Below are 24,116 nucleotides of genomic sequence, written 5' to 3'. Positions count from 1 at the left end.
GCATAAATCATTATTTGGGCCTTGTGATGCTTCCCTGCTATTTAGAAGGAATTTGTTGCAGTTAGTTGCATTGAACTACTATTTCCTGTTATCCTGGAGGTATTTCCTGTTATCCTGGAGGTATTGGCTTCAGTTCATCTGAGTCTCAGAGTAGAGTGCCAAAAAAAAAAAAAAAAAAAAAAAAAAAAGAAATCTGCTCTATTCCAACCTAACAAACTAATTTGGGACTCAGTTTGATTTAGGATAGTTCTGAGACCACCAAGCTCATTATGACTTGGCATTTTATATTTGCAGAGGAGATTCTAATAATTTATTAATCCTTCCGTGACCTGAAGCTCCAGATTGAGCTTGTGAATAAAACAATAGGCCAGAGCTTCAACTCGCCTGAACTCCCTTCTCCTTTATCGTATAAATTGCTAAGAAAAACACTGGAATCTACTCCTACCAATAAATAAAATAAATGGACAAAGCATGTGAAAAGATAATGGACATAAGAAAAAATTGTTAGGAAAGATGCATATAGAAAGATGTTCAACCTTTCTAGCAATCAAAGAAATGCAAAATAAAATAACGAGAACCATTTTAATTTAGGAAGAAGTAAAACTGGTAATAGTCAATGTTGGCAAGCTTGTGGTGAAACCAGTATTAATCCTGAACTGCAGAAGAGAAGGTGTAAATTGCCACAACCTTTCTGAAAGACAATTTGGCAAGCATAACATGATGTTCATATCCCTGACCTAGAAATCCCACTTCTGAGATTTATACAGAAATATGCAAAAAGAAGGAAAAGGTCACGTGCATATAGAATCATGCACTGCAGCACTGTTTATTAGACTGAAAAGCTAGAAGCAACCTAAACTTCCCACAGGGGAATGTATACTTAGTGGCAGCTATTAAAACATTAATTATGAAAACTCCATAGCAACATGAAGAGTTCCTTATTATATAACTAAATGCAAAAAGGGTATAATGCATTTAAACTGTGGTTGCAAACAAACAAAAACAGGTTTGCAATAGAAAAGGATGGAAAACGACTACACACAGAGAATGCTTACGTTAGCATGGCGGGGGTTATTTGTGACCTTTCTTATTTCCAAACTTTCTATCATGATGTTTCATTGTTTTTACAATAATCTGCTTCCAAAAGTAAAAAACAGCTGAGGCCAAAATAAATAATAGTTACCTTCTTCATTATCAAAACCCGAGACATTTCCATCTGCTACATCCTTTTCCTTGAGGTAGTTCAGCACAAACTGTTCAATGTCTTCGGCTGTTGTGGTATTCTCAAGTCCTTTCTCAAGACTTGCTGGTCTTTGGCTCAAATGACTTCCCTCTTCCCCTATACTTTGCTCTTGGAGTTGCCCGAGATGATCTGCGTCTGGGAACCACTGGGCTATAAATAAAGTGTTATAATGATCACCTTGGTCATTGACAACAGGCATTAGTACTTTCTAAGTAGAATAAGCTCTCTGCCATGGCCTGCATGGTGCCCACAGGATCCAGTCCCTACCTGTCTCTCCAACCTCCTCTTCTAACCACTCCCGGCTGCCCAATGCACCAGGTATCCTCCTGCCTTAGAACCTTTGCACATGCTGGTCTTACTATCTGGAATACTTTAACCTCCTATGTAACATCTGGTTAATTCCAACTCACTTTTCATGTTTCAATACAAATATACATTACCTAGTAAAGCCATTCCTTGACCCCCGCGCCCCCCCAGCCCCGCCAATCTAACTTAGGTCTTTTATACGCTGTCTTATACAGCACCATGTTCTTTTCTTTCAACTCATCACAATTTGTAATTACTGTATTTACTTTGTATGTATTGTTTAGTGTCTGAATCTCCCATTAGACACTGTGTTCCATTGATCACCACTGGAAAGCCAATATGCCCAGCATGGAGTGGGTGCTCAAAATATATGCTGAATGAATAAATATGCTAGACTGGAGGAAAGCTACCAGTGACAAAATTCTGAGTGCAGGATACACTGCTCATTAGCGGAAGAAAGGCTCTGCAGAGCCTTGAGAACGGACACAGTCTCACATAGATATCTGATATAAAATGCTTCAGAAGGCTGGCATTTTCTCTCCAAAGTTTTTCCTTTTTTAGTGATGCTCCAATACTTCTGATGTGTCACCGCAGAATAAGCCTTAAACATTACAGAACCAGTGGTTTTCAAACTGTGTCTTGAGGAGCCCTAGGGCTCTGCAGAAATGTCTCAGGGTCACAACAGGGAGGGCATCCAGAGACAGCAGGTTAAAGGGTGGGAACAGAGTTTCTATGCCTTCTTTTACAAGCCCTGCTCTAATTTGAACTCTTTTTGTATACTGGGGTCCCCCAGGGCTTCATTTCAAAAAAGGCTCTTAATACTTAAAGAATGAATCAACAAGAAAACTCTATGGCCTGAATTTCTGCCCTCCTTTTGCAGACAGCAGGGGAGAAGTCTCTGATGACCTTTAGCACCTGCTAATCTCTTTTCTATCAAGGAGCATCTGCACAGAGCCACAGCAATAGCAGATGGGCTACACCAGGGCCAGGCCACTGGGAGCAGCAGAGAGCAAATGCTGGATATGAGAGCGTTTGGTCCAGTACCTGGAGATTCCTACGTGAAGGGATCGATTATGCCATTTCTTCAGTGCCCAGACATAAATCTGTCCTTAATGTACTCGGAGGGACTGCATTCCCAATGGGTTAAAGCCAGGGCCCAGCATTTACACTGCTAAAAGCAGACATGCTGCAAAGATTATTTTCTAGATTTAAGGCAAAGCAGCTCGACCTCACTCTTAATGCAAATTAAACTATAATAAGGTGCACTTTTTCTCCTACTGGATTAGCAAAGATCAAAAAGCTAGGTAACATACAGTGTGGGTGACGGGGTGGCAAAATTGGCGCTCTCTTACATTGCTGATGGGAGTTTAAACTGGTGTAACCTCTTCACGGAGCAATTTGAAACTCTTTATCTATCACAGATTTAAATGTAATACCCTCTAAGCCAGCAACTGTCTTAGGAATATACTCTACTGGTATACTCAGACATGTCCATGACCTACAGAGAGTACACTACAGCATTTTGGGGGTGGAGGGGGGCAAAAGACTGGAAACAACCAAAATGTCCACCAAGAAAGGGCTGCTTAAATTATGGTGCAGCCACACAATAGAACATTGTGTGTCCAGAAAAACACGGCCTTGCATGTGTGGATGTGGCACAGTCTCCGAATGCTGAGGTATGTGGTATGGATGCTTTCTCATTTTCAAAGCTACCCAACTTTTTTGTTGTTATGAATAATCACTGGATCAGTAGGTGGTGCTAAGTAGTAATTTAACTGATGGTTCTTGCCTTCACTGTGGAACCTAATGCTTTTTTAGTCAATGCCTGTGAAACACTGTGTATGTGGTAACTCAATTTCCTAAAAGACATAGTGGGTTCTTTTAAAACCTTTTGGAAGTTCTCTGAGACCACACTTCCACTCCCATCTTAAAAGAGTGACCATCAGTTAGACAATTCGAATGACAAGAGGAAACGCCAGCAGGCAGTGCTACTTTGATTTGTGTGAGACCGATCCACTCCCCAGGACTGCTTACCATTCAAAATGCAAGTGTGGTCTGGGTTATTTCAAAACTTTCAGAAAAGCTATCCCCACTTCTGCTGGTTTTCCTAGGATGCTCTCAAGTCAAGCTTAACCATCCTCATTTTCCTCTCTGCAATTTAGAGAAAAGGTGCTACACAGGATTCCTCTTCAGAGATGACCAAAGACACTGGCAATCCAAGGCAATTCAATTTTCATGGCCCAAATGGAGATATCTCCTGAGAGGATATATTTAATAGGCCTTTTGTTAATATATATTTTAAAACTCAAACTGACATGTAGTAGAGTTCCTCAAAACACTAAGGATGGAAGCCTGGGGTATATTTGGGCCATGGAAGCCACTCATAGTCTAAAATCTATAAGCAGTAAGCCAGTCTTAGGAGCGTTTCCATGTTCTTCTTGGTCACCACTGCCATCCCAGTGACTAGTCCAGCACACAGGCTTCCGAGTGGTTGCAAAATACAACCCCCACTCCTTCCCTTGGTCTACAAGGCCCCGTGGGATTCATCCTCACCCAGCCTTCCAATTTCATCTTGTGTCACTGTCTCCACAATGATCTCTTCTCCATTCTCCAAAGACCCCAAGCCCTTTCTTCTCTCCAGGCCTTTGCACCTGCTGTTCCCTTTGCCTGAATGTTCTTAAAAAACATAAAAATGATGTGACAGCTCCATATGTACTGATGGGCCCTTCTCAGCCTTCAGGTCTCAGCTCTAATGCCGTTTCCTCAGAAAGGAAGTGCCATGATCAAGTCCCCTGACCACTCTGCTACTGTCCTGTTGCCCTCCTGCAGTAGCAGGAAAGCTCCTTGAGTTTATTCATCTTCTTCACTGCTGAATCCTGATTACTTAGCACAGTGTCTAACATACTGCAGGTAAGCTTTACTGAATGAATAAAAGAATATGTACACTGCATGTGAACGTTCATGAATGAATGAATGAACACTGGAAGTGGTATCAGCTACAGGGCAGAGAACTGTCCCTGTTCAGTCACCTTCCTTGAGAAACTTTCTTACATGGTCTTAGCTTTTTCAGCTGACAAAATGAGGTCAGTGACCTTTCCACCTACTTTGGCGGCTATTAGAAGTACTGAAATAAATACTGGAGGTATGCTCTTTGGATAAAAGGAACTCATGTATATAGCTCATATATATATATATATATATATATATTTTTTTTTTTTTTCATTCGAAGATTGACTATCCAGTGAAGGGATTCTCTTTCTTATAGTCCAAAACTTTGCCATTTTAATGGTGGGTTAACACCTCCAACAGACACCCAACAGGGTGAAAGGGAAGTAGAGAAATTCAAACCACCTCATACAATTAAAAGGTTAAAAGAAAGTTTCTAGACCTGCTCTGTCCATCATGGTAGTCACTAGCTAGCTACATGTGGCTATTTAAATAAAAATAAAAAATTCAGTTCCTCAGCTGCACTAGCCACGTGTAGTTATTATATTGGACAGAACAGATATAGAACAGTTCCATCATCACAGAAAGGTCTATTGGACAGTACTGTTCTAGATTATCTGTGGACTGAATAATTTAAGTTAGCCCTGTTCTCCATTAGCATAGACACTGCTAACTCTAAATATTGTCAGAAACAGTCTGGTATATTGAAAAGAACAAAATTGTCATAAATCCTGACTTTCCTCCTTATTGTGTGACCTTGGCTAAGTAGGAGCTCACTGAGCCTTAGTTTTCCTTACCTGCAAAATAATGTTTACATTTAGTCTGCAGGGTTTATGTCCCTGGGACAGAGCAGGGGTTCAATAGATGGTAGAGATTATTAAAAGTATAAAAACATAAGCAATGGAACTCTACCGTAACATGTGGGACCAGACAGACACCTAGTCAAATAACGTCCTCCATAGCATAACCCCAACCAAAGAAAAAAACAGTTAGATGAACAAGGATACTAGTCCTTCCCTCCAATCAGCATTAAAAAAGGGCTCTCAATGTACCTAATGCTGTCAGCAGGGCATGCAGTACACTGACAAAGGAAGTTGTTCTCTTATCATAAAATTGGTCCAGGGTAGCCAAGACATCTTGAACCACATCTGCCACCAAAGGGAGCAGGCTAGCATCTGAGTTCTGTAGCATGACTTCCAAGACCTTCGGGGTATGCGGGTGGAGAGATAGATGACGCAGATTTAAAGAGATCCCATTTACCAAATAGTCTGAATTCTGATTGATCAGCTGCTGCAGGGAGTCGTAGCCACAAGCCTGGCAAATGTCCATCATGGTACTGATGGCCGCCTGACTGATAAGCAAGGTTTGGTCTCCAGCTTTCTCCAGGACTGGATAGAGGGCTGACATCAAGAGCAAACGGAAGTCTTTCCCTAGTGCGTGTGCAAAGTGGCCAATCCCTTCCAACTGGATGCATATTTGCCAGATGTTGCTGTTCATGGAGCAGATCGTGGGACTTGGCTTTGAGAAAGTGGGAGAAGAGGTAGCCTGGTAGGTGTGTGCACCAGAAGTGAGGGCCTGAATGCCTGACTGCATCATCGTCAGCTCCTCTCCCACCTCTTCAGCTTCCAGGCAAGTGACCAAATACCAGTTTTCTTGGCTTGTGTATTCTTCAAGTATTGATGTCACGATCTCCCTCAGTTCCTCTGGGTTTGTTTTAATGTGTTTTTCATGAACATTCTCTACCCCTAACCCAGCAGCCCCTACAACCAGTTCATTTAGGATCATGGCGGCCTGCTTCCGGTAAACCACAGACTCGTGGTACAGTTCCATAAAGGGATCCACGAGCAAGTAGAGGTTCCCATAGAAACCAAGAAGCTGACAAACCTGCCTCAAGAGCAGGAAAACCCTCTCGTCATTGAAGAAGCGAAAATATCTCCTCTGCATTTGAGCCCACGGCCGTGAGGCGGAAGTCTCTGGAGAAGTGCTCAGATGCTCAGAGTTCCAATGCCGCTCTTCAATGATTTTGACGTCGGCCACATCTAATTCCAGAACTTGGATAAGCGCTTTGGAAAGGCGCTGGAGATGGGCCACAGAGTTGAGGACAAAGTTCACTTTGGGGCCCAAGAGTTTCAGGTACCCGAGTAACAAGGAGAGAGTAGACAATCTGCCCTGATCGTCTTGGGAGTTCATCAGGCGGGGAAGGGACGTGGCAAGGGAGTGCAGGTTTTCTGACAAGATGTCAGCAAAGGCTCTGCTGCCCACCACGACTTTCTCATCTGCAAAACGTCTCAGAATTTTATTGCATTGGGCTTGGACGTCAGGACTCTCATCATTTACCAGACTCACCAGAGCCTTCAGAAGGGGACCAGCCGATTCGACCAGTGACTGACTGCACTTCAAGAGAAGGGCCTCGACAAAGTCTATCACTTCCAGCCTCACCTTCCAGTGTGGGTGAACTGAAACGCACTCAGTTATCTTTTTAATAAGGACAGTCAACCTGTCGCCGGTATTTTTTACCCAATTGGCTTCCCTGTGAACCAACAGCTCCGCTACTCTGTGCTCCACGGCAGGCTTTTCTCGGACCTCTGAGACTCTTCTGAGCTGTTCATCAGCCATAATGAAGCTCACTGTCTTGTAAAAGACCTTTAGGGAAGACACGACAATGCTGTGCCCTTGTTTAAAGTCTCCTGTGATGATCCTGGTCAGTGTAGTTGAGAGGCCAGGTAAAAAAGAAGCAAACAAATCCCCCAGCTGCTTTTGCTCAAGTTCATCCAAGGACCTTGGATGGTCTTGACACTCACATTGAAAGAGTAGAACCTGTAAACATTTTAAGGCAGCCATTTTAATTTGTTTTGATTTCTCCTGTTCTGCTAGGCCTAACAATAAAGATACAGCAAATCCTAAACGAGGCAGAATGGAGGGCTCATAAATAGTCAGAATGATGTCCCCATAAGCCGAGTGCATTAATGCACTGAGGCCCTGGATCACAGCCAATTTCAACTCCTCTGACACAGCTGCAGGTTTCTGAGAGTTGGGTGAATACAGGCAAGCAGAGAGTTCTGAAAAGAGTTCCTGGAGAAGTTCTTGTTCCTTCACACACGTTGAAGAGAGGACAAGGGTGATGCATTCTACCACACTCTGGATCAAGTGCTCTCTTTTGGGGCCCGGGGTCTTCAGGGTAAATCGCAAAGGGAAGAGGATGTACTGCTGAAGTTCCTGAAGGGCAGAGTCACTCACGACTTGTAACTGTGCCTGCAGACACTCCACATTCTCCACTGTCTGGGTCTTTGTGAGCTGAACACAGATGGGACGCAAGACGCCAAAGGCCTCCTCTGGAGTATCAAAAACCGCCATTGTGCAACAGGCTTCCTCTCACTGAGCAAACACCCTGCAGGCTGGAGGGAGGAGACTTTTCAGTAAAGAAGGCCAAGCTCAAAGAAAATACAAAGTGAACTTGCACTCATTCATTCAACAGACATTCAGTGGGGGCTTATGTACCAGTCACTCCACACAGTGCTAGGGGAGCAATGGAACGGAAAAGAGCCGGTTCCTAGTCTTAGGGAGCTCCCAGTCCAGGGAGGGAAGCAGATGTACAGTTACAACACAGTCTCTTAAGAATTAGGCTAGGCCTGTGCTTGTGGTCCTACGTGAGTATAGAAGACGTATGCGTCATAACACTCAGAAAGCCAGGGTGGGTTTCACAGGAGGAAGATGCTTGAGCCAAGACTCCAGGGAGGAGTGAATTGGAACCTGTGGGCTATTCTAAGGAGTATGGATTTTAACCTGTGATAGTGATGGAGAACCACTGAAGGTTTTGTCTTTTTTAACTTGAGGTATAATATACATAGAGCGAAAGGCACTAGTCTTAACATAGCAGCTCAGTGAATTTTAATGTACGCAGAGACTCACAGAACCACTACCCAAAATAAGATATATAATATTTCCAGCACCCTGGAGGGCTCCCTCATGCCCCTTTGCAATCAATTCCTATTTCCCCTGCCCAGAGGTAACCATTACTCTGACTTTTATCAGCCTGGACTAATTTTGCCTGTTCTTGTCATAGAGAGATTTCAAGCAGAGGTGATAGGAACAACTTTATGCATTGAAAAGACCCCCTGGCAGCCAGTAATACAGGAGAAGACTCAGAGCTGGGTGAGACTGAAAGCAAAACAAAATGAAAGGGAGTGGCCAGAGAAATGGGAAAACCAGGAGCGCACACTATCACAGAGACCATGGGAGAAGAGAGATTTGAGCAGGATGGAGAGGTGGATGGCAGGCAGGCAGTGAAAGGAGACAGGTTTATAGGTAAGTGAAGGAGCTGTGTGACTTTACACGTGGGCTATCAGCCCATGACTTTGCATTTCCCCTCACAGAGAAGAGGCTCTTTTCTCTGTGAGGGGAAATGCAAAGTCATGGACTGATAGCGAATAAGAAGACGGGTAAACAGAGGGCTTGAGGAGAGAAATAAAATTCTCAAATATTCCCTTTGGGGAAGCAGAGCATGCTGGGAAGACACAAAAGTATGGCCCAAGGGTACTGAGGACTGAGTTGAAGCCGGAGACCATTAAACATGCACAACTGTAAAACACTGGTACCGGATGGAGGCTTAGAGATCACCTAGTCTGGTGGTGTCTCCTTCTCTCTCTCTCTCTGTCTCAGCTCTATTTGCTGGGGGCTTCTGAACAGATGATGACAAGAAAGTGTCCGCTGCTTCTCGCTGTCCCCAGTAGTGCTGGCAGGCAAGTGGTGCCTGGTGGGTGTGGGCAAGACCTGCTCAGCCCAGAGAGAGAGCTGGTGCTGGATATCCTCCATGGGTCAGGAGAGGGCTCCAGGGCAACAATCAGGCTCTCATACCCGGGACAGAGTCTGGTCCACAGAACTCCATGAGAGGAAAGGCAATGCTGTTCTGTGAGGTTCGTTGGGGGGATATCTCCTGGTCTGTGACCCTCAAGAAGCCAGGGAAGGGAAGAAGCTCAAATTTTCCCTATTCCAGACTAGCAAAATGCCAGGTGTGGAGGCCAGAAAGCTGGGCCAGGGACTACTGACACCCTATCAGCACCAGCTCACACACTGATGATCCCGAGGCTACTGTGCCACCCCTTGCCCAAGGTACTAGTATTTAGAACAACAGAAGCAAAGGAAGTAACCACTTAATGGGACCCAACAGTCAGGAGCAGGAAATGCAAATATAGCACCCCTGAGGTGGTGAACCTTAGTTTAACAGAAATGCTAAAGGAGACAGACAAGAATATGAAAAATAATTAAGACCAATAAGGAAATTCAATTACAAGACAAAAGATATTTCTTAGAATTTAAAAACATGTCTTTCCACACTAAAAAAGCTCAATTGATTAAAAAAAAAAAAGGCGGTTAATTGCTGAGATCCAAATAGTTAGTGGCTGGGAAGATCAAGTAGAGCTATCTTAAAACTCTGAGCAAAAACACAAAGAGATGGAAAATGTGAGACTTGGAGCACAGATCTGGGAGAATCCACATATAAATAGCTGGGAATTCTGGAAGGAAAAAAAGGAACAGATGGAGGAGCTAAAACAAATAAATAACTGAAACATTTCTCTGAGCTGCAAAAGTATTTATCTGGAGATTGAAAAGACTGAAGGATACACACATAGTCAAATTGTGGTAAAATTCCTGTACACTAAAAGATAAACGGAAAAGAAAATCACATATGTCTTCAGGAAGAAACAACAAATAACTTACAAAGGAAAAAGACCGGCTTTGGACTTCTCATTTGCAATAGAAGACAGTGGAAGAGCATCTACTGACTGCAAATAAAGGATTGTGGCCCCCAAACCCTACTTACAGCAAAGATATTCAGCTGTCAGGGTGAAGAGCCATATGTGAGGATTCAGAGAGGGTAGCACCACATGTCCTACCAGAGGACTCCATTCAAACAAGAAGTGACTTGAAACAGACCTAAAATGGGAAGATGAATGAAGAAGGAAACGTTGCTGAGTAACTTTTTTTTCTTTTAGCATGGAAAACTTTCTTCAAATAAAACGTTTAAGTGGAAGCCCAGCACGTAAAACAGATAAAATCAGAGGGTCTGGTTAAAGCTGGGGTGAAGGCGATGGCCGGGGGCTCTGCATCTCTCTTATTTATCTCAGGAGTTTCAAGACAATAACCTAGGGTCCCCTGAACTATGTTCTCAGATTATATGACAAAAACTGTAATACAGCAAGTGAGGTGAGAACACAACCTGTGCCAAACTGAACTTATCCGCTTTCTTCTGTATTCCCTTTGTGATTTATGGTCCTCACCTGGGCTAGACGCCTTAGCCTCTCTGCTTTTTTTCACCTCCCTCTTAATTCCACTGTTCCCTAAATTTCATCAGTTCTACCCCTTCAACATCTTTCAAAGCTGTTGAGGATGATAATCATCTATTTGATATTGGACTGACCGTAATGGTTTCTTCTCTGGCCACCCTTGCCCTGTGTGCTTGCCCTTCTTGAATCCATATTTCACACTGACATGTAAGTAATTTTTTTAAAACAAAAATCTGGATCACTCTTTTCCATGTTTAAAATCCTTCACCTGCTCTTTGTAGCCTGCCTAAAGTACAGACACCTTTCTACCATGGCATACAGGGCCCTGCACCATCAGGCCCCTGCCTGTCTCATCAACCTCATTTCGCACTGCTTCACCCCTTGAACTTGAAACTGCAACCATGTGAAATTATAAAACTTGCAATTTCCTAAACAGGTAGTGCTATTTCATATTCTCCTCCTTTCTCCTACCACTGTACACACTGCTATTACAGTATTTAGCATGCTGAATTATTTTGTATATGCCTGTTTTACCTACTTTAGACTGGGCAATCCTACACCTAGAACCTACAAGGGCATCTGGTATATGATAAGCAGTCAGAAACATCTGTACAGATTCTCCTTTCAAGTAGGATACAGTAGGGTATGGCAGGCCAATACTCCTGGTGACAACTAGAGAAACCAGATAAATTATAAAAAGCGTTTCTTAAAGCATCAAATAGTTGCAGAAGCAACAAAGACCAGATGAACTAATACTCTAGTGAAGGATGAAAGTTCACAGTGAGTCAACAATCAATAGTTGGGTTTTTTTGTTTGTTTGTTTGTTTTCCATTTGCTGATCCCGGACATGGCTCAGGATTACGAAGAGGCCCAGGCTGAGGGCTGTCACTGAGGAAAAAGAAACCACGACGCTTTTAATGTGGTCATATAGGACTGGAGTCCTATATGCAAAACCGTAGTCTTCAGGGATCTCAAAATACATGACTTCTGAGAGAAGGCCGCTGCTGGGGGACAAATGGCTGAGAAATGTCCAAACAAATGAAAGAGATCAACCCACAGATTCAAGAAGCTCAGCAAAGCCCAAGTTGACAATACAAAGAGAAACACACACAGACACATCATAGTCAAACTGCTGAAAAACCAAAAGTATGGAGAAAAATCTTAAAAGTAATGCAGCAACAGAAGTGACAGGCAACTTCTCTAAAGAAATGATGAAATCCAGAAAACAACAGAATGACATCTTTGAAGTGTGAAAGGAAAGTAACTACCAACCTTGAATTTTACACCCTATAAAACTCTTTCACAACTGAAGGTAAAATGCGAGACAATAATGCACAAAAGGTGCATGGATAGTATAAAAGGAGTTAAGTGTATTAAGAGTCTAGCAGTATCAGGAAGTGATAAAAAAAATCTGTATTAGATTGTCAAGAATGCATGTTGAAATCTATAGGGTAAACTCCAAAAGAGCTATAAAAGTTCAGACAGTAGTAAAAATGGGATAATTAGTACTTCTGATTGATCCAAAAGGTGAAAAATGAGAAAAAGGGAAGCAAAACTGGTGGGTCAAACAGAAAACAAATACTTAATAAGATGGTGGACAGAAGCCCAATTGAAACACTGATTACATGAATTCAGAGTTTCTCAACAGTGGCACTACTGACATTTTGGGCTGGATAATTTGTTGGTGGAGAGCTGTTCTGTGCATTGTCAGATATTTAGCAGCATCTTTGGCCTCTGTCCCCAACATGCCAGTAGCACTCCCCCAAGAGTACCAACCAAAAACGTCTCCAGATACTGCCAAATGTCCTGTGTAGGGCAAAAATCGCCCTGGATAAGAACCGCTGGTATAGAATCAACATAATCCCAATCAAAACCCCAGCAGCATTTTTATAGAAAGTTATAAGACGACTCTAAAATTGATATGGGAATGCAAACAACCTAGAATAGCAAAGACAATCTTGAAGAAGAGGAATTAAATTGGTAAATTTTGGTGGTGAAGTTTTACACTATCTGATTTCAAGATTTACTGTAAAGATACAATAATTAAAGGGCAAAAAGAAAGACAAACAGATTAGTGGAACTGAATAGAGTCCAGAAATAGTCCCCATATATACAACAGAGACTCCATATATAGACTCACATACCTGACAAAGTTGACACTGAAATCAACTGTGAAAGAATGGTCTTTTCAATTAAAGGTACTGTGCCACCTGGCTATCCATATGAAAAAATATATAGGTCTTGATTACATCTCATACTAGATTTAAACATGGAATGTCAAATAACAAAGCTTTCTGAAGAAAACAAAGAACGTCTTTGTAATCTTGGAGTAGCCAAAGATTTCTTAAACAGGACACAGAAAAGAGCTAACCATAAAAAAAAATGATAAATTGGACTACATTGAAGTTAATATAAAAGATTTTCTATAAATCATTAAGAAAAAGACAATCCAACAGAAACATGGAAAAGAAGTTGAACAAGCATACCACAATAGAGGATATCCAAATGGCCAATAAACACATGAAAAGACATTAACATCACTGCTCCGGAAAATCCAATATAAAACTACAACAAAATACCATTACACACCCACCAGAAGGGCTAAGCTGAAAAAAAAGGGGAAAAAAAGAAAAAGGAAGAGAAAATACTAGGCGTTGGCAAGGATGTAAAACAACCAAAACTCTCATTCAATGCTGGTAAGAGTGTAATTGATACAACTACTTTGGAAAATCCTTAGGCTAAAGGTAAACATACATACGCTCTATGATCTAGTAATCACATTCTTTGGTATGTACCTAACAGAAATGCATACATAAATTTACCAATAGATGTGTTCTGGAATACACTATCCACAACTGTCCCCACAAAGAAACTACCCAAATGCACATCTATAGTAGAATGGATAAACTGTAGTATATTCTCCCAATGGGATACTATACAGATGAAGACTTACCACAATTGGAGATCTTCAAAAGAATGGGTTACGGGCTCAGAAATACATAAACCAGCTTTCTGTAAGGAAGAGAGTATAACAAATTGCTAGTATGGCATGACTATAAAAGGCAATCATATACCTTTATGGGATGGTCATGAAATCACACCTGTGTGACAATATGTCGATTACAGAAGGAACTTCTCAGAGATTTAGAAGCATAGGAGTCCTAGATTCTATTCCGATAAAATGCAACACTGATTAAAGTGGCACTGCAAAGTTTGATGTTTATATAACTGACAGCAACTGGCGTATTCTGGCCCAGAAAGTGGTACTGGGATGAGGCTTTCAGAACAAGCTGATTCTCAGGGTGAGCAGAGAAAACAACCCAGAGTTCAACTGTGACAGACAGTGACTATATAAACCAGTTCTTGACTCTAACCCTTTCTGAGTTCAGTGAACCCCTTCCGCGGTCATAGAAAGCAGTCACTGGGGAGGTGGGGGAAGAGAGCTGCAATCGGAGTGCTTGAGTGAACCCATTCCCCTGGCAGCTTCTTCCCCTCCTTCCCATCTCTTTCTGCCTTTTCACAGGAATGGGCTGTGTAAGATCCCTGGGCCATGGCATCCAGGTGGTGCAGACAAACGGGACAATCTGTAGGTGCTATACTTTACAGACACTTAAAAGATAAGACACTAGACCACAAGGTACTTATTGTATCATATAGTTAAAAAGTGAAAAAGGGAGGAAAAACCCAAGAAGTACAAAAGGAACTTAGAAAAAGAATGAACACCAAAAGGGAAGGCTTCATGGACGGAGGAGGATTTATGTTGGGGTGGGGGGACTACACACTTGGGGCTGCATGGGAAGGCTGTTCAAGGAACAATACCTCACAAGCAAAGGCCAGAAAGCAGAAAAGTTGTAGCCCCTAATAAAGGCAGAGACGAGAGGGAGACATCATCATGGCAAGTGAGCCATGCCTCACACAGGGGTGATGTTCTGATGAAACCACCTGCTCGGGGCCTTTGTAACTTGCTGTTCCACGATATATCCTCACGGCTTGCTCTCTCATCTTTCAGGGCTTTACTCAAATGTGAATTCTGAGGGAGACCTTCTCTGATCACCCCAATTTAAAACTGCAACCCATCCTCACTCCTCTCCTGCCCTGCACTCCCAATCTCCTTCCCCTGTCTTTGAAATTTTCCTCCATAGCATTTAGTACCATCTGTCAAACCAAGTTATCCACCTATTTGTTTATTGTCTCTCTCTTCCCACTAAAATATAAGCTCTATGAGGGCAGTAATAGTTGACAGTTTTGTTTATTGCTTCCAGCAAAGAGCAGGCATTCAATAAATGCTTGTTGAATCAATCACCATAGACCAAGGTCTGGCTCTCTTTGGTGGATCTTTGATATCAGATATGTGTGAACTGGAGTCTGGGAAAAACCCACCATCCTCTTCTTCTCCTGGGGTGAGTTATTCCTACAGGTAGTTGATCTCATCCATTACAGGAGGATCTTACTAGATTCACTCTCAGGAGGCAATCATAGTTCTAGATTTTGACTGTATGCCAGCCCATTTTTAGGGTGTTTCCAGACAGAATAAGTATGAGAACAGGAATCTGACAATCTGGGTGATAGTCCTGGCTCTGACAGTACCTGATCTGTGGTTTCCATGAATTTTAGTTTCTTCAACATAAAATAAACTTGGTGGATAAGATGATCTCTAAAACTTCTAACTTTGAATTAACTAGCACATGGTAGAAAGACTGGGTTTAGATCCCAGAAATAGGAGTTTAAATAAAAGAATTGCCAACACAAGTTCTTGACTAGAAAGAAGAGAATTAATATTTGTTGAAAAAACCCACCATATGCTAGGCAATGTACATAAATAAATTCCTTGTCTACAAGCTGAGTAACACAAGGTTCAGACAGATTAAGTGATGCCCAAGGTTACACAGCAAGCAGTGGGATTCACGTCAAGCCTGTGTGACTCCAAAGGCTGTATGCATTCTTTTCACTACACCAGAGGTTTCCAACCCAACTGTTTATCAGAACCAAGGGGAAACAATGTAAGTACAGATTCCTGGGCCTCACACCAGATCTACTGAATCAGAATCTATGTTGCGGGTGGGGTGGAACAGGTATGTTTTGGGAATCTATTATAAAAGTTTGCAAGGTCAGTCTGATGATCCATGAAGTTGCTAAAAGAGTAGAGTAGATCTCAAATGTTCTTACCACACACACAAAAGGGTAATTTTGTGAGGTGATGGAGGTGTTAACTAACCTTATTGTGGTAATCATTCTCAATATATATACACTGATATGTGTATCAAATCGTTACATTGTACATCTTAAACTTTTACAATGTTGTATCTCAATAAAGATGGGGGGAACAAAGAAAAAGAAGGCTAAGTAGGAGTGGGGAGACAGGACTCCCACTTCTACCTAACAGTAATTAGGAGCCCTCCCTCATGGGTGTCAAAGGAGGCTGAGTGAGGCATCTGGACTTCTACCTACACTTGGAAGTAACAAGGTTGGCCACCCCACCCCTGCCTTATCCTGCCAGAGTGGTTTCAGAGGAAGCCAACTAAAAAGAAGACTTCTATAAGGTCCAGAATCTTAGAACATAATACAAAAATGTCCAGTCAAAAATCACTCACCATACCCAAGAACCAGGAAGATCTCCAAATGAATAAAAAAAGAAAAATCAATCAATATACGTTAACACTAAGATGACAGAGACATTAGAATTACCTGACAAAGTTATTAAAGCAGCTGTGATGAAAATGCTTCAATAAGCGATTATGAACTTGTTTAAAACAAAAGAACAGAAAACCTCAGGAAAGAAATAGAAGATACAAAGAAGAAACAAATTTTAGAACTGAAAAATTCAATAACAAATAAAAAGCTCAGCAGATGGGCTCAACAGGAGAATGGAGGGGACAAAGGAAAGAATTTGTAACATGGAAGACAGAATAAGAGAAATTACTCAATCTGAACAACAAAGAGAAAACAGACTGAAAAGAGGCTCAGGGACCTATGGGACTATAACAAATGATTTAAGCATCCCAGAATGAGAGAAGAAAAAGGGCAGGGTTGAAAAAGTACTCAAAGCACTGAAAGCTCCCCAAATTTGGCAAGAGAGATAAATCTATATACTCAAGAAGCTGAGTGAACTCTAAACAGGATTACCCCAAAGAAATTTGTACCAATTATAATTAAAATTAAAAGTTGTGAAAACAAATGACAAAAAATCTTGAAAGCAGCCAGAGAAAAATGATACCTTGCCGATACGGGAAAAACTATTTGAATGACACTGGATTTTTCCTCAGAAGCCATGTAGGCCAGAAGGAAGCAACACAATAATTTTCAGGTGCTCAAAAAAAAAAAAGAACTGTCAACACAGAATCCTATACCCAGCAAACATGTCCATCAGGAAAAAAAAAAAAGAGGAATGAACTGGAAAGATATCCTCAGATGAAGGAAAACTAAGAGAATTTGTCACCAGCAGGCCTACTCTACAAGAATGGCTAAAGGAAATTCTCTAAACAGAAAGGAAATGTTAAAAAAAAAAAAAAAAAAAGAATCTTGGAACATCAAAGAGGAAGAAAGAACATGGTAAATAAAAATATGTATAAATACAATAGGTTTTTCTTATTCTTTTAAATTTTCTAAATTGTGTCTGATAGTTAAAGCAAAAATTATAACACTGACTAATGTGGTTCTACATGTATCTAGAGGAAATATTTCAGACAAATATAAACAGGAAAGGGTAAAGAGACATAAAGGAAGTAAGGTACATATACTTCACTAGACCTGTCAAAAGTAAGTTATATACACATAATATGATACCTAGAAGAACCACTAAAATGGTTATACAAAGAGATACACTCAGAAACACTATAGATAAATTGAATGGAATTCTAAAAAATGTTCAAGTAAAGGAAGTCTGGAGAAAAAAAGAAAATGGAGAAACAAAAAAACAGAACAAACAGAAAACAAAAGAATTAAATTTCAGACTTAACCTCTAACATATCAATAATTATATTAAATATAAAATGTCTAAATACACCAATAAAAAATGACTGTCAGAATTGGTTAAAAAATATGACTTAACTACATGCTGTTTACAAGAAACTCACTTCAAACATAATGATATAGTCAGGTTGAAAGTAAAAAGATGGAAAAAGATATTATCATATAAACATTAATCAAAGGAAAGCAAGACTAGCTATATTAATATCAGATAAAGTGGACTTCAGAGCAAAAAAATTACCAGAGACAAAGAAGGACATTATATAATGATTAAAGGGTAAATCTATGAAGAAGACATAGTAATCTTAAGTGTGTATGCACAAAACAGAGATGCAAAATGTGTGAAGCAAAAATGGATAAAACTGAAAGGAAAAGTATAGGTGGTCACCACAAGTATAGGTGGTGACTTCAACATTCCTCTCTCAACAACTGATAGAATAGCAATTATAACACAAGAGCTCAACTACACCAACCAACATTTACATAATTGACATTTACAGAATACTATTGACAGTAGGATATACATTCTTTTCAAGTATCCACAGAACACACACCAAGATAGACCATATCCTGGACCACAGAATAAACCTCAACAAATTTAAAAGAACTAAAATCATACAGTGTGTTCCCTAACCACGATGGAATCAAACTAGAAATTACTAATAGAGAGAGAACAGGAAAATCTTCACACACCTGGAAATTAAGCAACACATTTCTAAATAATTCATGGACCAAGGAGGAAATGTCACGGGAAATTTTTACAAAATACATGGAAATGAGTGAAAATAAAAGTTCAACAAATCAAAATTTGTAAGACGTAGGTACAGCCATGCTGAAAGGGAAATTTATAGTATTAAATATATATATATATTAGAAAAGAGGAAAGCTCTTAAATGAATATCAATAATCTAAACTCCCACAGCAAGAACCTAGAAAAAGACAAATAAAATAAAATAAAGTAAAGCAAAATAAATCCAAAGCAAGCAGAAGGAAGAAATAATAAAAATCAGAGCAGGAATTGAAGTTTAAAACAAAAAATAGAGAAAATCAATGAACCAAAGAAATGGTTTACAGAGATCAATAAAATTGGCTTCTAACTAGACTGATGGGGGTGGGGGGAGGGAGAGGGAGAGAGAGAGGGAGAGAGAGGGGGAGAGAGGGAAGGAGGGAGGGAGGGAGGGAAGGAGGGAAGGAGGGAGAGAGAGAGGAATTACCAATACCAGTCCTACAGACTGCAGATATTGAAGGATAATACAGGAATACTACAAATAATTTTATACACATAAATTTGACAGATGAAATGGCAAATTTCTCAAAAAATACAAACTACCACAATTCACACAAGCTGAAATAGATTACTGAACAGCCTTATAAGGAAACTGAATTTATTATTTAAAGACTCCCAAAATCAAAGAAAAAAGAAAGAAGAAGCCTTCAGGCCCAGATGGTTTCACTGCAGATTTCTACCAAGCATTTAAAGAAAATTAACACCAGTTCTACACAATGTTCTAGAAATGGAAGAAGAAGAAACACTTTCCAATCCATTTTATGAAGCTAGTATTACCCTGATACCAAAACTCAATAAAGATAATATAAAAAAATTTTAAAACGGCAGACCAATTTCCCTCATGAATATAGATGCCAAAATCCCACACAAAATATGAGGAAATATAATTTAGCAGTATGTAAAAAGAATTACACACCATGACAAAGTAGGACTAAATTTCAGGGATGTAAGGCTGGCTCAATATTTGAAAATCAATCACTGTTATTAATATTAACAGGCTAAAGAAGATAAATCACATGATTATATCATCCTCATCTTTCTGACCTCTAAATGTTGAAGTGTCCTAGGACTTAGTCACTGGGCCTCTTTTCTTTCTATACCTGTTCCCCCTATGACTCCCACATTTATAGCTCTACCTCAGATCTCTCCCTTGAGCTCCAGACCCATAAACCCAATTGCCTATGAGATACCTCTACTTGGACAGGCATTTCCAATTAGACATATACAAATCTAAACTCCTGCTCTTACTACCCAAACCAGCTCTTCCCACAGTTCAGTACATACATGCAAACTCCATTCTTATGGTTGCTTAGGCTAAAACCCTTAGGGCCATATAAGCTCTTGCTTCTTTTATACCTCATACCTATGCTGTCAGTTAATCCTGTGATCTCCTCCTCTAAAATATCCCCAGAATCTGACCCTTTCTCACAACCTCCACCCTGGTCTGAGTCTTCCTTTCACCTGAGTTATCACAACAGCATAGTCCTCCTGCTCCTACCTTTGCACCCTTACTGTCTATTTTCTACTTAATAGCCACATGCTCCTCTTTTGCTCAAAATGGTCCAATGGACTCTTGTTTCATTCCGAGGAATATCCAAAGTCCTTACTATTGCCTATAGTCCCCCACACGATATGGTCCCTGGCAACTTTTCTAAGCTCATTTCTAGCCTTCTGGTTCACATCACTTGAGCTGTCCTCTTTGCTGGTCCTTGAAAATGCCAATAATGGTCTGACCTCAGGACTCTGCACTTAGTTTTCCCTCTGCCTGGAACATTCACCACATAGCATAGGGCTATGCTATGAAGGCTGTGATCAAATGTCACCATATCAGTGAGGCGTTCTCTGACCTCACTAATGCACGCCTATCCGCCCATACGTGCATTCCTCATACCTCCCTTTATTTTTATTCAAGGCATTCATAACTTTCGGGCTCATTTTACACACATGTTTATCTTCCCCTGCAGAAGGTAAGCTTCCCAGGACATGGATTCTGTCTGTTTGCCTAGAATAGTGCTTCAGACATAGGTTCTCAAAAATTATCGGCTGAATGAATAAATCAACCACTGGCTCGGGAGTGAAGAATTTGGGATAAGATAACCTTGATTTGATTCCTGGTTCTGTCATTTCTTGTGTCCAAGTGACATTGATTACTCACCCATGTTTAATGTTTTCTCATTTGTCAAATACTGATAATAACCCATACCCCACAGGACTGTTGTAAGGATTAAATAAAAGAATGTTCATAATGTGCTTAATACACAGTGACTTGGTATAAAAGTGCTCAGTATATGACACTGTTACTTAATACAGAAAGATGGCCTAGATTTGGACTCAAAGGCCCTAGGTTATAATTATGACTAGATATTGACAGTGATTTTAAGCTATTCACTTGTTTTATATTAATTCACCCAGTCAGCTACGAATAAGGTGCTGGGGTAAAAAAGATAAAGTAGAGTCCCTTCCCTCTAACCTTAGTTATGTGATCTTGGGTAGGTCACCCAAGCTCCCTCAGCCTCATTTGCCAAATGGGAATAACATAATACCTATTGCATAGCTTTGTTGTATTAAACGAGTCACTATGTGAAAACACAGCGTCTAGCCCATAGCAGCAGCTCGTTATGTTGGCTCTGATTATGATGATTCCATTCTGAAGGAGGAAAAGCACCTAAGCAAAGAACAGTGCAGTATGAGCAAAAACAGGCATCAACTAGTACAGTGCCTCCTAACTGGAATCTGCCCACAACTGGTCAGTTCCACTATGATCAGGACATTTAAAAATTCTACTATGTCTACAATAACCTAACTCCCTACCACCACACCACAGCAGTTAGAAGAACAAATTTCTCTGCTGATGTGATAATTGGAATTTAAAACTTTTTAAACAGTTAAAGGATAGAGTCTCAAATAGTGTTTCTTAAAGGAGGTCAACGAACCCACTGACTTCCTTACCCCACTCCCCCACAAAGTTAACATGTATTACTTAAATTTGAGCAATAGTCAAATGAACCCCCAGAAGGCAGCCTGTAATTCCCTGAATACAACAACCAACTGAGCCGGGAGCACAAGGGTGTGTTTGACGGCGGTCCTGTCACAGACTAAACATTGGAACTGGCCACTAAAGGTGGTCCTGGAGGCCTAGTGGGAGCCCACCGCGTGAGAAGGGGGGCGTCACCTTTGGAAAAAGAACAGCAAGAGCCAAGGCGTGGAGGCGTGAAAAGTGCACGTGGGTGGCTTGGCAGAACCAAAAAAAGCTTTTTATGGGGGGCGGCCAGAGAGCAGGACACGTACAGAGGAAGAGTGCTGCTGGGGCCTGCCAGGTGAGGGAGAAAGGTCCCGTTCCATTCCCAGGTCATGATCTCTCTGCCTCAGCATCCCCTCAGGATCCCCCTCTAAGGGCTCGCGGTTGCTGTCTCCCTCTCTTACGCGCCACTCTCCCTTACCTCGTCTTCCAGCCTTTCCCTCACTCTCGCACCTCCTCTGCCGCGCCGGAAGTGACGCGTAACTCGCGCGCCGCACCGCGCCAGAAAGGTTCTGCGGGAGCGGGAGAAAGGGTTCCGGTGACACTCACTGCGCCGGCGTGCGGGCGCGAGCGGTCAAAGCGCCTTCCGGAGGCCGCCGAAGTGCGCCTTTTTCCCTGTCTGTCGCTTTCGGAGTGCTCCGAGCGAGATTCAAAGAGGCATTCGCCACGGGAGGGGTGTTTTACTACACTCTGACCCCCCCCCGGTGCCCCGCCACTCCGGCCCTTGCCCTTTGACCCTGCTCTCGCGGCGGGGTGAGAGGTCGGTGGCCATCTTGTGGCGGCGGCGCGGGCGGCTGTTACTGCGGAGACCCATCCCCTCCCCCTCCTGGCCCCCCGGCCGTCTGTCAGTCATAAAGAGTCCCGCAGGCCGCCAGGTGAGGTTCCGGCCTCGTGCCATCGCTCTCCCCGCCGCACTGGGCGGCCCAGGCCGATCCCTGCCGGGCCTCACCGCCGCCACCATGTCCTCCTTCTCCGAGTCGGCGCTGGAGAAGAAGCTCTCAGAGCTGAGCAACTCTCAGCAGAGCGTGCAGACCCTCTCCCTGTGGCTCATCCACCACCGCAAGCACGCGGGACCCATCGTCTCGGTGTGGCACCGCGAGCTCCGCAAAGGTAAACACTCCCTCTACCCCCATGGGTCCTCCTCCCGGGTAGCCCTCTCCCGCACCCCGTCCCGAGGCCCCTCTAGCTGCTTAGCTGAGCCTGGCTTTCCAGGCCTGGACCTGTGATTGATTGCGCTTCTGAGGTTGGAGACAGTGTTATCCCCATTTCTCGGAGAAGGAAACCGAGGCCTGGGAAGGTTTAAGGTACTTGTCTGAGGTTCCACCGACCGGGGCTCAGGACTCCCAGTTAACCCAGCCGCTTTCCTCTCCGGCTCCTCCTGACACTTGTGACCATTATTCTCTCGGCAGCGTTGAGCGCCTGGTGGAGGGTACAGGCCTTAGCCTGTTGTGTGCCAGGCAGTTGCTGGGCATTCGGAGTAAGATTACCTAGATCGAGCCCTTGGCTCAGTCACTTGCTAGCTGAGTGATATCGGGCAAGTTTCTTCTCTCTAAGCCTCTGTTTTCTCATCTGTCAAAAGAGGACAAGGGTAACTGCCACTTCCAGAGCCTTTATTCTGTGCCAGTCACTGTGCTAGGACCTTATGTATATCCTCGCACTTAGTCCTCAGCACTGCCCTGGGAAGTGGGTACGGTCACTGCCCTTGCAGAGAAGTCAAGGGGCCGCACCACCTAGACCTTGCCTCTCAGGTTCCTCTTCTCATGCAGCTCTCCTTGGTTCTAGGCCCTGCTCAGCATCTGGCAGCCATTGATTGAGCTCAGCCTGTTGTGTGCCAGGCACTGGGTTGGGAGCTTGATAGCATGTTGGCTCCAGAGGCCAAGTGCCTCTGGAGCCTGACTTTGCCATTTACTGAGCCCCCGCAGCTTCACCTCTCTTTGCCTCAGTTTCCTGATCTGTAAAATAGAGATAATGATAACTGATATTTACTGTGCCTTTGTTCTGTGCCAAGTGCAGTACTGATATCATTACATACATTGTCATTTTTTACGGTCTCAGAGTTCTGTGAAGTAGGAGCTCAGCAGATGAGAAAAAAACGGAGGCTCAAACAACTTGGGGTGAAGAGTAAACAGGATAATCCACATGAACATCTAGCATGGTGTCAGGCAGAGTGTAGGCACTGGATAAATAATGGTGAGGTGGGATACTGATTACTCAGTGTGGGGCATGTTCTTTGCCTCGAATTGCTTACAGTCTGCTGGGGAAAGATGGGCACCTACACAGCTATCTGATACCCCAGTGAGCTTCATAGCAGAAAGCTGAGCAAATGAAGCTTAGCGCTGTTTTGGACAGCCTGTATGTGGTAGGCCCTTTATAGCATAGGAAGTAACTCTACATGTGTTCTCTGCTATCTGTGAGGTCAGGATGTCAGTCTGTTTTACAGATGAGGAAACTGAAGTGGCTAAGTGGTATTTTCAAGGCCTTAGAACCAGTGAGGCTCAGACTACATCAGACTGGCAGACACCAAAATCCAGGATTCTTTCAGGAGTCCCAGTTCTAGTCCTCTGG

At 42.3% G+C, this 24,116-nt stretch overlaps 2 protein-coding genes across 18 annotated transcripts in view; one reads left to right on the top strand and one right to left on the bottom strand.

The window, feature by feature from the left end:
- TTI1 (TELO2 interacting protein 1) overlaps nt 1-22,017 on the bottom strand; it is a 43,182-nt gene extending 21,165 nt beyond the window's left edge. Inside the window, exons 1-5 of the mRNA XM_060123023.1 lie at nt 21,973-22,017; nt 13,733-13,791; nt 10,317-10,429; nt 5,548-7,890; nt 1,184-1,393 (exon numbers count right to left, since the gene is read on the bottom strand). Coding sequence (XP_059979006.1) covers nt 1,184-1,393; nt 5,548-7,849 — 2,512 coding nt within the window. The 5' untranslated portion in view covers nt 7,850-7,890; nt 10,317-10,429; nt 13,733-13,791; nt 21,973-22,017. The remainder of the gene's footprint in view (nt 1-1,183; nt 1,394-5,547; nt 7,891-10,316; nt 10,430-13,732; nt 13,792-21,972) is intronic.
- A 104-nt stretch (nt 22,018-22,121) lies between these two features.
- Nucleotides 22,122-24,116, top strand: part of RPRD1B (regulation of nuclear pre-mRNA domain containing 1B) — a 77,015-nt gene continuing 75,020 nt past the window's right edge. For 6 of the 17 annotated variants that reach the window (XR_009535262.1, XR_009535266.1, XR_009535263.1 and 3 more), the window contains exon 1: nt 22,122-22,661. Coding sequence is in view for 2 of the 17 variants with exons in the window: in XM_060123026.1 (XP_059979009.1) it covers nt 22,511-22,661 (151 nt within the window). In the remaining 15 variants the exon portion in view is untranslated. The remainder of the gene's footprint in view (nt 22,662-24,116) is intronic. The other 11 variants (XR_009535258.1, XR_009535255.1, XR_009535254.1 and 8 more) reach the window with 4 other exon arrangements.

The sequence above is a fragment of the Lagenorhynchus albirostris genome, chromosome 15 (genome assembly GCF_949774975.1).
Source record: "Lagenorhynchus albirostris chromosome 15, mLagAlb1.1, whole genome shotgun sequence".
NCBI lineage: Eukaryota > Metazoa > Chordata > Mammalia > Artiodactyla > Delphinidae > Lagenorhynchus > Lagenorhynchus albirostris.
Note: the sequence above shows the minus strand (reverse complement) of the source record. Positions and strands in the feature narration are given on the sequence as shown.